General features: G+C 40.7%; 1 protein-coding gene across 3 annotated transcripts in view; it reads right to left on the bottom strand.

The window, feature by feature from the left end:
• Positions 1–440: 440 nt before the first annotated feature.
• LOC131432793 (dopamine D2-like receptor) overlaps positions 441–13282 on the bottom strand; it is a 763103-nt gene continuing 750261 nt past the window's right edge. For all 3 annotated transcript variants that reach the window (XM_058599309.1, XM_058599310.1, XM_058599311.1), the window contains one exon: positions 441–1620. In XM_058599309.1, coding sequence (XP_058455292.1) covers positions 1409–1620 — 212 coding nt within the window. In that variant the 3' untranslated portion in view covers positions 441–1408. The remainder of the gene's footprint in view (positions 1621–13282) is intronic.

The raw sequence follows: 13282 nt of genomic DNA, 5'->3' as shown, positions 1-13282 counted from the left end.
AAAGCATATTTTTTACTCAAGAGCAACAGTCGGAGTCGTAAGTGCAATTCTCCCTTGCAAATGGTTCAGCTTGCGACTGAGCTGCCATCAATCTTCCTCTCTACCATCGCATCGGGCATCCGTTGGTCAGTGTTGAAGGCGTAATTGTAGAATTCGTATATATTTTGGATTGAGACCTCACCACCGTTTTTTCCGAAAGCCCGTCCACACTGTCCAAACTACTTGGTTTCAGTTTTGATTCTGGTAGTCCAGAATGTAAATGTTGGACAATTAAAATTGCAAATTGTTTCAAAGAAAATGTCGGAAACTATCCGACGACGGCTTCAGTCAAAGTTACATGTTCATAGTTTCTTTACTCTGTTAAGCGAGAGACGGATTTTCCGGTTTTGGAGAGATATTTTTTTTTGTAAAAAGGTAATAGTTAGGCAAGTTTCCAACTTATCCGAAGGCGTAAGTGCCTTGCATTATCATAGCTGAATTTGGCATTCTGCCACTATTATTCTGGAGCGTTAAAGTGGTATCAGAATTGAAGCGATATCAACAAACCAAAAAGAAAAGTGACAATCGACGAAACGATTGTCCTAAACCTCAAGAGGAACTTAAAGAAAAAGGTTTGATAGCTTAGCTGATCCAACGAAAATCTAAAAGTGCTCTATATGTTTAGGCTTCTTCATTGGTTGAAAAGTTATTTAATAAAATGTGGCATTCAAAATATATGAAATGGCCGCGATACATGTGACCAGAATTGAGCTGAAGTTTGATTTACAATTCCACTGTTCAGAAACTTTTGATTCCTAAAATTTGCAGAACAAATAATTTCAAATAATTCACTTTGAAAATTTCATTATTGTTAAACTACAGCTAAAAATGATCACTTTTGACAGGCTTTGAGTTACCATCACTAGCAACTTATGGTAACGTCTTCCGTGTAGCGTTTCCCTCTTTTTTTCTCTCATCAAAGAAAACTTTACGAACACCTGTGTGTGTGTGTGATTCCGTCGCACCAACGGAAATAGGAACTGAACGAATGCAAAGCAAATCTCGTAATACTCTAGCTATCACCCAATTCCAGCCCTGCTGCGGGCCGGTCCCTCTCTACAGTTGGTCAGTTGGTTTCGTTTGGATGCCACGCGGTTGTGGCCGGACCATCCCCGGTGCCACTGGCACTGGTAGCACCCACCGTTTCCATTCCACCGGACGACGACAGTTCCCGGGAATCACATTCCGGTATTGTCGTCGCAGTCGTTGCTGCAGCCGCAGCCGCAACCGCCACCCCTTCCATCACCACCGCCAACGTACCGGTTCGGGGGGTCGCACGTCCTGCCGGTGTCTTACCTCTGCTGCCACCAACGCCATTGACACCACCATTGCCGCCGTCGCCACCACCGCCCGGCACGATGCGCCGCACTCAATCGATGTTCATGATTTTTTTAAACGCCTTCCGGAACTCCGGATTGAAGATGGTGTAGATGACCGGATTGACGAAGCTGTTCATGTAACCGAGCCAGGTAGTCAGGATGAAAGCCGTCACACCCGGCTGGCAGGTCATGTCCAGCTTGGTGCACATCGCATCCATGATGTTGCACGTGAAGAACGGTACCCAGCAGATTAAAAATACGCCTATGGATGGATAAGAAACATAAAAAACCGTGATAAGTTTATGTTAGAAACAGTTGAAAATGAAGGCCAGTTAATGAAATTCAATTGATGAAATGAAAAATATTTCGTTGACGACTGTGTTTGAGGTTTTGACAATGGGCAATGGATTCAATCGAACAATCAGCAACAATTTTATATGCTTTTTGATTTTAAATTATATGAAACGTCGTTTCCAGTGAAGCATAAATAAGGTTTTTAATTGAAGTGTTCGTAATGACAGCCTTTGATTGATTTAAATGCCCACAAAAAACTGATTGAAATTATATTAATGAAAGGGTTTTTTTTTTGTATTTTTCACACAACCGTTAGTGAATTCAAACCAAGGGTGAAATTAACCCGGAAAACAATGTTGCATATTTCCTGGTTGCCATTCTCATCCTGAATTATTAAACAGCAGATAAAATGATAATTTAATTACGCTCCATAGGTTCCATAATAACCCGACATAAATACCACCGGCTGGGATCTGATTTCGGCAGGATCCTGAAAAAGAGAGAGAGAGAGAAAAAAAAACGCCTAACCGACCAAACTTTAGGACTTCTGAAACAACAAAATCCCAAAACAATTTACTTTTGCAGTCCATTCAGGTTTCGGCGCGTTGAGCAAACTCGGAAACACTAACCAACACCGAGGCTAAAACCAAAAAAAGAAAACACGGCTGACAGAAAGCACAAACCAACAGAAAAAAAACGAAGCAAAACAATACCGTCAGGCCGTTTTCAGGCGAACGTCGTCCGTTGAAACCAACTGCGGTCGCACACATTCGAGCATCATCAGCCAGAAGTCATCAGGAAGCGACGAACCCCCCATCGCAGACTCTAGCAGAGGACTTTAGCGCTTTAGCAGAGGACCGCAGACATTCTCTGCAATGCGGAGTTCGCGTACCGGAGAAGTGAAATTTGATTAGCGCAACAACCGTGTCCTTGTTGGTAACATTACACATCTCCCGACTGAGCACGGGCACAAAGAGAAACACAGGGACGGGAACTCCCTTCCCCCCTCCTCACACCATAACATATTCTCCCATTCACATTCACGAATTTTCGGATGCTATTTTTTGTGTACTCGAGCCTCATCCACCTTGTCTTCGCGTCCCAGGCTCAGCTGCCGGGGGAAACGTGCAACGTGTGGTCGTTTGACTGCCTAATAAGGTTTCATATGAACTGTGGATTCGAACATTACGTTGTGGAACGTCGGAAGGCAGCAGATTCCGGTGTCCAAATGAGCACTTCTTTACTGAGAGAGAAGTTTGCTGAAAATTGCGTACTCACATGGAATTGTTCATGTTTTGCTTGTACTGTAACTGCCGGTTCGACGGCTATTTCTATGCATAGAAAATGAAATCTAGGTTGTCATATTGAAAAGGGTGTGCCGAGAGGACCGATTCCAACGGAAAACTATGCTTTTGCCAGTGGTGTAACTACGATGAAGGAGAGCCCATGGTTATTTGTGGGAAGAAGTGTGCTAAAAATTTCTATTTAGTGACGTCATATCAAACAAATAGAATACACCGAAACCTTAATAAACGAACTAAACGGGGGATCGTAAATGGAGGTAGTTTGTAAAAAAAATTACGTTGTGTTATGAATGTGGAAACCCTTAAATCATGTGACTGTTTTGGAACGGATGTGAAGAGTAGGTGCCGTAACACAATGTTTGGGATCGTTTTGAAACCCAGTATGGCGGCCTTTGATTTATTGGTATTGCTTGAAAACATTTAAATACCCACTCGGAATCCTAATGCACTGATGAGTCAAAGACGAAATAAAAATATATATTTGAAAACAGTTATGTGCCCTAACACAAACAACTCCTGAATGACTAAATCTGCATTGGCCAGAAAAAGTCGAAAATTCGTTTTCGTTCGGTACGTCAGTGAAGACATCGCCCTTCTTTGCAAATGAAAAGTGTTCTGTATTCAAATGTTCAAATTGAACTGCCAAGTTTTGCATTAAGCAGTTCAATTTCAACTGATATGCACTGATGAGTCAAAGGCGAAGCGTGAACATATTTGATTCTAAAAAATATATGTAATGGAAAATAAAACAATGCCTAAAAAACAGAGTTTTATGAGAAAATCATAAAACTGTTTATGAAAATCTATAACACTTAGGCTATAAACCATTTGGTGAATTATTTTTGTTTTTAGTTATCAGGTGTGCAACTTTGCTTCCGCTGTTTTTTTTTCAAAATTAAAAGCTTCATTGAGAAAAAGTGCTTACAGATGTGTTATTCAAAGTATTGTCCGTCGCTAGCGACAACTTTCTCCCATCTTTCCGGCAATTTTCGGATCCCGGCTCGAAAAAAGGAGTCCTCTTTTGACGCTATCCATGAAGCAATCCATTTTTCCAACTCTTCGAAGGATTGAAAATGTTGATCTGCCAGCCCGTGTGTCATCGAACGGAATAAGTGGAAGTCAGAAGGGGCGACATCCGGGGAATACGGCGGGTGGGGAAGGCTTCCCATTTCAGCGTTTCCAGGTAATTTTTGACCACTTTTGCGACGTGAGGCCGAGCATTGTCGTATTGGAGGATGACTTTGTCATGTCATTGAATCATGCCCTGGGTCTTGAGACGTTTCGAAATGACTTGATGACTCACTCCCAACGATTCGGCAAGCTCTACTTGGGTTTGGCACGAATCATCATCAAGCAATGCTTACAGTTGTTCATCTTTGAAAGTTTTTTTTCTTCCACCACCATGTTTGTCATCGACATCGAAATCGCCATTTTTAAAACGTTGAAACCACTCCCGACAAGTTTTTTTACTCAGAGCAGCATCACCGTAAGTTTCTGAGAGCATTCGATGCGCTTCAGCTGCATTTTTTTTCGAATTGTAACAGAAAAGTAAAACTTCCCGCAAATGGCGAGAATTGGGCACATAAATAGACATTTTCGAACGTGAATAATACGAAAACAAGAACAACTGTCACTGAAACGGCGATAACTTTAAAGGCATTATCATCTATGTATTTTGACCAGCCTCAGCCGGTACAGCCACCTATCGGAAAACGGCGGCAAAGTTGTGCACCTGATATAATTTGACAGACGAGCAGTTATTTTTGACAGTTCAATAATCATTTTCCCCTGAAAACACTGAAAAAAACCTTTTTTAATCCACCTAGTAGTGTAATGATGCCTTTCTCATATTTCTTATGTTTTCAAAAACATCACTAGAAGATTTTTTTTAAACTTGAATAAAATCAAAAATAAAATGTAATTTTGCACATGTTTCCATTTTGACAAACCAATCGTTTTACATCGCTTCGACTCTACACTGATTTTTACAAAGGGCGGATGTATTTTTGCATGCAATTTCCTCAAATCGTTGAACTCGAAAACTTTAAATTATGCAAAAAGGTGTTGAAAAGTTGTAGAAAATTGATTGAGTACTTTCAAAATACTATACCAAAACAAAAATTAGATAACTACAAGTTCAGTTCCAGAATTCAGTTACAGCTCCCGAAATCAGTTCAAGAATTAAGATCCATAATACAAATTTCCAGAATTCAATTCCCGAGTTTAGTTTCAGAATTCAGATAAAAAAAATCAGAATTCAAACTCAAAATTCAGAGTTCAGCTCCAGAGCCAAGTAGCATGTTAAGTCGCTGTCCTATATTTTCATACTGACGGTTCTAGTTTAACAAATGAGTAAAAATTCCTGAAGTTGCGAACACACAGTTGCGTTCTGTTCATTTTGTTTTATTTTGAAGAAAAGTGCGGCATCTCATCCCATTTTGCCAAATAGGTTTTAAAATTGAAATAAGATTGGAGAACTGTTTGCTGCATTCGGAATTCTATTTCTATTTTTAGGGAAGTTTGCAGGCTCTCGCTAACTTACCGACAGAAAAAGGCACTGCAACAAAATTTGTTGTACTTTCGTGAATCATCTTGAGTTCCTATTGTTATGTATAAAAGTTGAACATTTTACAATGTGCTTACGAGCGTTATTACACACCAAAAAAATTTGAATTTTACAGGTGACCTAATCCCTCATACGATGAAATTCATAAAGACCTAATTTGTAAAATGACGGAAAATCTAATTTGTAATGATTTAATATTAGATGAGCTTGAATTTTACTGGTTTCGACTGTAACTTGCGTTCTGCTATCAGGTGCGACTGTATGAATTTAAATGCACCTTTGATTAACAGGCGTACTTGCGATCCAATGATTCTCGGTTCAAGTCGCGACGGTTGCTCTCAGTATTCTTTTTTTTATTTCAATGAATTTCATGCATGGAGTTTTAGACACAATATTAAATGTTCTTTCACGTAAATTTGCGTGAGCTGCGACGCTCCATTTATGTGCATCTAATAAGATGTAAAATCACAGGGTTTTTTTTAAAGTGTGTATGGTCGGCTTTTATGTGTGTCTGTCATTTATAGTTGTTACTGCAACGATGCTCTAACTGTTCAATTTGAACTGCTATGCATTAGCAAGTCGAAGATGAAACGACATCAATTTCACCTGTACCGTAACCCGGAGCAGAGCTGCTCGGCCATCCATGGAAGTTGACCATCAATGTCAACTTCCCTCTCTGAGCAGCCTAGATAGCCGTGTAGTGTCGGTAGCGGTTTCTCAACTGGCTAAGAATAACGCTACGGTCCACCTGTACCGGTGGTATAAGTCCACCAAACAGGTAAGCCGTGTGGCATCCGGCGGAATTATTTTTTACCAAGAATTGATCCACTGGTTTCCTGTTCCATGTCGTAAAAGGCCACAAAAATAGGAACTCCTAAGCCAAGGTGTATTTCCGTGCCGATGGCTGAATGGCTGCAGGAGGTTAAACAATGCAGTCGTGAACGGAATATCTTGGGGTGTTCCCTTACTGTGTTAAGCGAAGCTCTGGCACAGGGGACGACTTCTTTCTTCGCAACTCGTGGGATTTAAATGATTAAAACATTTAAAAAAATCCCTACATGGTTCGCTATAGGCGATTATAAGCCAATATATTTGGTTTCTTGTAGTTGTTGTACGGTTGGTGCTGGAGGTGGAATGTTCGTTACTCTAATTTATAATGGTTAGAGTGGCACAAATCAATCTTCAGCATAAACGTACAGCAACTATGAATCTATCCAGACTTCTTCAAGAAGGTAAAGCTTCTATAGCTTTGGTTCAAGAACCATATTTCCAAAAGGGAAACTTCTACGTTGGAAAATTGTTAAACCCAGTCTTTGTTGCCTTCAACAAGAACGGTATGACTAATCCACGTGAAATGCCTCGAGCATGCATACTTGCAAATAGTGCTCTCGATGTTTCTCTCATATCGGAGCTCACAACTCGGGACATTTGTGCTGTCACAGTTGGTATGACTATTGATGGCATAGACAGGAAATATGTCTAATGTTCGGCATATTTACCGCATAACCAACCTTCGCCAAGCGATGACTTCAAAAAGGTTGTATCATACTGCTGCAAAAGTGATTTACCGCTTGTAATCGGCAGTGACATAAATGCTCACCATATCATTTGGGGCAGCACAGATATAAATTCGAGAGGCTCTGATATAATGGAATTCGTGAGCAGTACAAACCTGCACATAGTCAATGCAGGAAACCGTCCAACTTTTGCGAGATCTGGCAGAGAGGAGGTTTTGGACGTAACTCTCTGCTCTGATAGAATTGCGCATGAGTTGGTGAATTGGCTCGTCTCCGATGAGCTCGAACCTTCGTTGTCTGATCATAAGTACATATTCTTTGATCATTCAAACGTTAAATTTGATATTATCACATATCGTAATTCCAAATCTACAAACTGGGACCTCTATGAAGAGGGCTTGGCGACTAGATTTTACGGGTACCAACCAACAGTTGAAACCCCAATTGATTTGGAAAATGTTGTCGACGAGACAAATTCACTCATAGTTGCAGCATATGAAGAGGCTTGTCCACTTCGGATTGTGCGAGCTACTAGAGGAACTCCTTGGTGGAATGCTGAACTAAGGAAACTATGCAGAAGAGCTTGGAACCACCGACGCAGAGATGGGTCGGAGGCATTCGTGTTGGCTCGAAGGGCTTACAAAAATGCTCTTCGATCGTCTGAGCGAAGTGGTTGGAAAAGCCTCTGCACAAATGTCTCTAGTCTCCACGAGGCTAGCAGACTAAATAAGTTACTTTCGAAGTCTAAGGACTTTAATGTCAGTTTCTTAAGAACTTCAGATGGTGAACACTTGTCTGATGAAAGTGATGTACTTCACTGCCTTTTTAACACTCACTTTCCAGGATGTATGGATCCATCACCGACAGCTCTTCCCGAGACTTTTTCAGGTAGTTACGATTCTTGGGCCCATGCTCGAAGCGTTGTGAATCGGTCAAATGGGCAGTTGAGAGTTTTGCTCCGTACAAATCTTCTGGAAAGGATGGAGTTTCCCCAGTGTTACTGCAGAAAGGGTATGAACATTTCAAACATGTTTTGAAGAAAATACTTACTTTTAGTCTTGCGACTGGGTATATTCCAAGAGCCTGGCAGGAAATAATTGTCAAATTTATTCCCAAAGGCGGACGCGATACTTATGAGGAAGCGAAGAGTTTCAGGCCTATCAGTCTTAGCTCATTTCTTCTTAAAACAGTGGAACGCATAGTCGATCACTATATCAGGAATGTTAGTCTGGGCGTGCAACCGCTACATGGAATGCAACATGCTTACCAGCGTGGAAAGTCCACTACAACCCTGTTACATGATGTTGTGTACAACATTGAAAAAGCTTTCTCACAAAAGCAATCTTGCTTGGGAGTTTTCCTAGATATTGAAGGTGCCTTTGATAACGTGTCTTTCAGTTCAATTCTGGAAGCAGCCCGTGGTCATGGCATACCTTCAAGTATCACAAATTGGATACACGCAATGCTTAGCAATCGACTTCTTTGTTCATCACTTCGGCAAGCAGAGATTAGAAAGCTGAGTGTCTGTGGGTGTCCTCAAGGTGGTGTACTATCCCCACTTTTATGGAACCTAGTCGCTGATAGTTTGTTAAGGAAACTTAATAACCTTGGATTTCCGACTTATGGTTTTGCCGACGATTATCATATATTGATGACCGGTATAAGCATTAACACTCTCTTTGATTTAATGCAGCAAGCCCTGCGATCTGTTGAACAATGGTGTTGTCAGGTTGGATTGTCTGTAAATCCGGGCAAAACATCAATGGTGCTTTTCAGTCATCGTAGGATAATCACAGGAGCTCGTCCGTTGCAGTTCTTCGATTCAGAGGTCACTGTGGTCGATCAAGTTAAATACGTCGGGGTTATTCTTGACTCAAAACTGAATTGGTCTGCTCACATTGACTTCAGGATTAAAAGAGCTTGCATGGCTTTCGGCCAATGTAGACGAGCTTTTGGAAAATCATGGGGACTCAAACCCAGATATATTCATTGGATCTACACAACTATTGTTAGACCAATTTTAGCATATGGATGTCTTGTATGGTGGCAGAAAGGAGAAGTCGCGACAGTTCAGTCAAAGCTAAATCATCTCCAAAGGATGGTCCTAATGGCGATGACAGGAGCATTCACGACAACTCCTACTGCTGCTCTAGAGGCGCTACTGTGCATTAAACCACTACATGTGTTCCTAAAACAAGAAGCATACCGTCTTAGGGTTACAGGGCTTTGGAACAGTAACCCATTAGATTATGCTACCAGCCACACTCGCTTGTTTTCTCAAATGGTTACGTGGGATGAGTATTTACTCGCTCCTAGTGACCTAACTCTCACATGCAGTTTTCCTTTCAAAACATTCAATGTGAGCTATCCTTTTCGTGAGGAATGGTTGTCTGGTTGTCTGGAACGACAACTTGATGAACACATAGTTTGTTATACGGACGGTTCTCTGTTGAATGGTCGTGCTGGTGCTGGTGTCTACTGTCGTGAAATGAGGCTGGAGCAGTCTCATTCACTTGGTAGATACTGTACTGTGTTCCAAGCAAAAATCTACGCGATTCTGTGTGGAGTACAATCGGCACTTCAGCAGTGGATCTGTGGTAAACGAATTTATTTTTGTTCCGACAGTCAGGCAGCCTTAAAAGCACTCAGTTCGAATGACTCACGGTCGAATCTAGTGATCGCATGTCGAACTCAAATTGAAGACCTCAGCATTTCAAATGCTGTTTACTTCTTATGGATGCCCGGGCATTCTGGTATTACTGGAAATGAATGGGTTGGTGAGTTGGCTAGAGCTGGTGCAACGAATGATTTCGTTGGTCCCGAACCAGCTTTACCACTTTCAACTAGTTGGATAAAGCACAAGATGCGTTCTTGGGCTGCATCCAAACATGCCAGCTACTGGCGCAGCTTGCAAACTTGCGCTCAGACAAAAGCATTTCTACCAGATTTAAATCTGAAAATGTCAAATTGTCTACTGCATTTCTACAAGTATCATTGAAGTATTCTGGCCAGAGCTCTGACTGGGCATTTGCAAACTCAATTATCACATGGCTACTATTCAACGTGCTGAGTATTATTCGTGTGATTTGTGTGAATGCGATTATGGTACTTCATATCATCTGATATGTAACTGTCCCGCATTGACGCAGCTACGTATCCGGGTTTTTGGTTCTCCATACATGGTTGAGTCTGTGTATGCGGAGCTAAAATTGAAAGATATTTTCTCGTTTCCTGGAGTGAATGCATCCCTTCTGTATTCACCTTAAATAGGGTTTAGCAGATTGTTTGGCATCCTTTAGGGGTTACCGAATTTACTTCTGCTCGTACATACTGCGAATCGTTCTGCATTCTTCCGGGAGTGCAGAATGGTGTCGCTTTTGTAAGATCTCTAAATCCTCTCGGAGGTTGGAGGTTTTATTAACAGCAGACTGTTCGGGACCTCGTAGAGGTTCAGAATTTACTTCTGTTTCCACTAAATGTGATCCTCAGCAGATTGTTCGGCATCCCTTAGGGATGCAGAATTTACTTCTGCTTTTATGTGTTTTTGTGTCGTCAATTTTTCCCATCCTCCTAGTCCAACCCTTACCATTTCCTTTCAATCCTTCCCTCTTATATATCGGGAAAATGATGCTAAAAACATATTGATGGCAAGGCACAAATCTCCAAATATCAAGGGGAACGTGCCATTTGAGCCAATTTGTTCTGATTCCTGATTCCTGATACTGCAACGATGCTCTAACTGTTCAATTTGAACTGCTATGCATTAGCAAGTCGAAGATGAAACGACATCAATTTCACCTGTACCGTAACCCGGAGGCAGACTGTTTCGTAGATCTCAAAAACAAAACAACTGTTAGTTAGTCAATCAATGCATCACAAGCTTTAAAGTTGTCGACAAGGCAGTTGATCTCTGTTTAGAGTTTTGCAAACGTTAACGATCAATTTCACCGTGTTGCTCCAGTTCGATCTCGAAAACATACACACATACACCCGAACGAAAATTCTCGGTAAAACGAAAGCATCACCATCATCATCCTCATATTGTTTTGTCGTTACATACGCTGTTTCGCCTCGGGAGTAAAGTTTTTTCCCGCATATTCCGACATTGCCTTACAAGGGCTGCTTCGAATAAAAACCGATATGTTTTGCCGTGTTTCTCATATTTTCCGTATACTGCCATAGCTGGGGTACGCAGGGGATAGCGAAGGAATTTTTCAAAGTTTGTACGGCTGTGTGTTTTTCAATGTGTTAGCCGGGGTTCACCCCGTTTGACATAAATGCGGTAGGTATAACGGATAGAAGACATAAAAGAAAAATTTCCTAAATGTCGGAAAAAATGGAGAGAATGGACCAGAATACCGCAACACCAAACACAAAAGAAGAAACACTGCCAACTAACTCAAGTTCCAGTCCGCAATTTTTTTTTTCGCTGTGGGATTTTACAAATTAATTCTTTTTTTTTCAAGCTGAAGTATTATGCCAATTGTTCGTATGCCGTGGCGGTGTCAGACATCGCGCATCCACGTTGAGTTTTGTGGGGAAGGGGGGAGGGTTCTACGTACAACAGCTTCATTAATGCGATGGAGAAAAGTTTTCCGATGTGGGTAAGTATTTTCCCCGGTAGACTAGTTCAATTGTTGCTTGGTACTTTATTTTCATTTTGCTCACTGCTCTTGGGACCCCAGACGTGGTCGGTTCGGTTCGAGAGGGAAAAAAAATTCAAAATCTGTGTGTTTCGTTGAAAGCGAAGGATAAGTTGAAGTTTGGATGGGATCGTGACAGAGCAAAAACATCCCTGCGAAAAACTGTGGCGTAGAATTGTAAATGTCGAATGAATAGCTAATTCAACAGCATGCTTGAGTTCACAAATGAAGCATGGGACGATCGCACGGAGGAAGGATTATTTTTAAACGTTGAATGGTTTATTCTTTTCGTAGAATTTATTTTCATGCAGAGTTTGTGGTGACGTCTGTTAAACCGGTTTTATTTAATAAACTAATTTGTTGGGGTTTTCTCCATTATGAGCTTTTCAGAAAACATAGTGTTTTGCCAATAGCGCATACTGCATGTGTTAGCTGTTTATGTTCAATCGTTAGGTGACGTTGACAGTACAACATGCACTGCTAATTTACTGATGAGTCGAAGACGAATCGCAAAAAAAAACGCAAAAAGTTATGTGCACTTTTTAAATTTGATTGACATTGTTAGCTTTCGCATAATCCTTGGTTTATCGAAATTTGTTGAGTCATCTTCGAGTAGAATTCAGCCGAGGAAAACTGTGTTATTTGTTTAGGTCACTTTTACCATTATTATTCCGGAACCAAAAGTGATCCACAATTTAATAGTACCTTGAAAAAACGAGCATAGGCTTGTCAAAATCGGCTCAGCCGTCTCTGAAAAAATATTGTGGTAAAAAATAACACGTTTTGTCGGTTACATCACTTATACCATCATACCTCCGGAACCAGAAGTCACAGCAAATTGATCTGCAAACTTGATCAATGACCCAATAGTACCTTTCAAACGAGTCTTAGTTTGTAGAAATCGGTAGAGGTAGTAGTTTTTGTGTGTCTCATTTCTCGAAAGGACAATGTAGGGAACATTTGTAGAGCTAATTTGATACTATTATTTTGCTGAAAAAAGTGTGTTGATACGTTAAGGCGTTTAAGAGTTATGCAATGTTTTTGAGTTTTTTGAAGGTATTTTTAAAACTAATTTGAATGAGTTAAAGAAAAAACACCCTTCCAATTTTCTTTTAAACTTTTTCTTATGTTATGACCTTTCAGGAACCGCATAGGATACATTTTCATCTATCTGGCATCTAATGAATATTGATATTTGAAGCTTGACTAGTTTTTGATTAAAAAACAGTCATAACTTTTTACTGGTAACTCATATTTGTTTATTTGTTTATTTGTTTGCTTGTTCCATCTGACAATAAAAGTCTTAATGAATATAAAGTTAAGTTATAAAATCGAGGGTTGCGACACTTTCTGAACAAACTTATGCGATGATTCACCAAAATCGAATAAATTTTCAACTAGGGAGAAAGTTCGAACACACGCTGCAATAGGTTCGTTGGCTCCAAACGATGTTCGATGGAATCTTCGTTGTAGCAAACCTGTTGATCGTAGAGTTCGTTGTGAAACCCGGAAGTCGATGAGAGACAGGATTTTTGGAGAGTCGATTTCGCCGTTGATAATCTTCGCCACAAACGCAGCTTGTTGAATCTTCCTTCGTCGT

The sequence above is a fragment of the Malaya genurostris genome, chromosome 2 (genome assembly GCF_030247185.1).
Source record: "Malaya genurostris strain Urasoe2022 chromosome 2, Malgen_1.1, whole genome shotgun sequence".
Lineage (NCBI taxonomy): Eukaryota > Metazoa > Arthropoda > Insecta > Diptera > Culicidae > Malaya > Malaya genurostris.
Note: the sequence above shows the minus strand (reverse complement) of the source record. Positions and strands in the feature narration are given on the sequence as shown.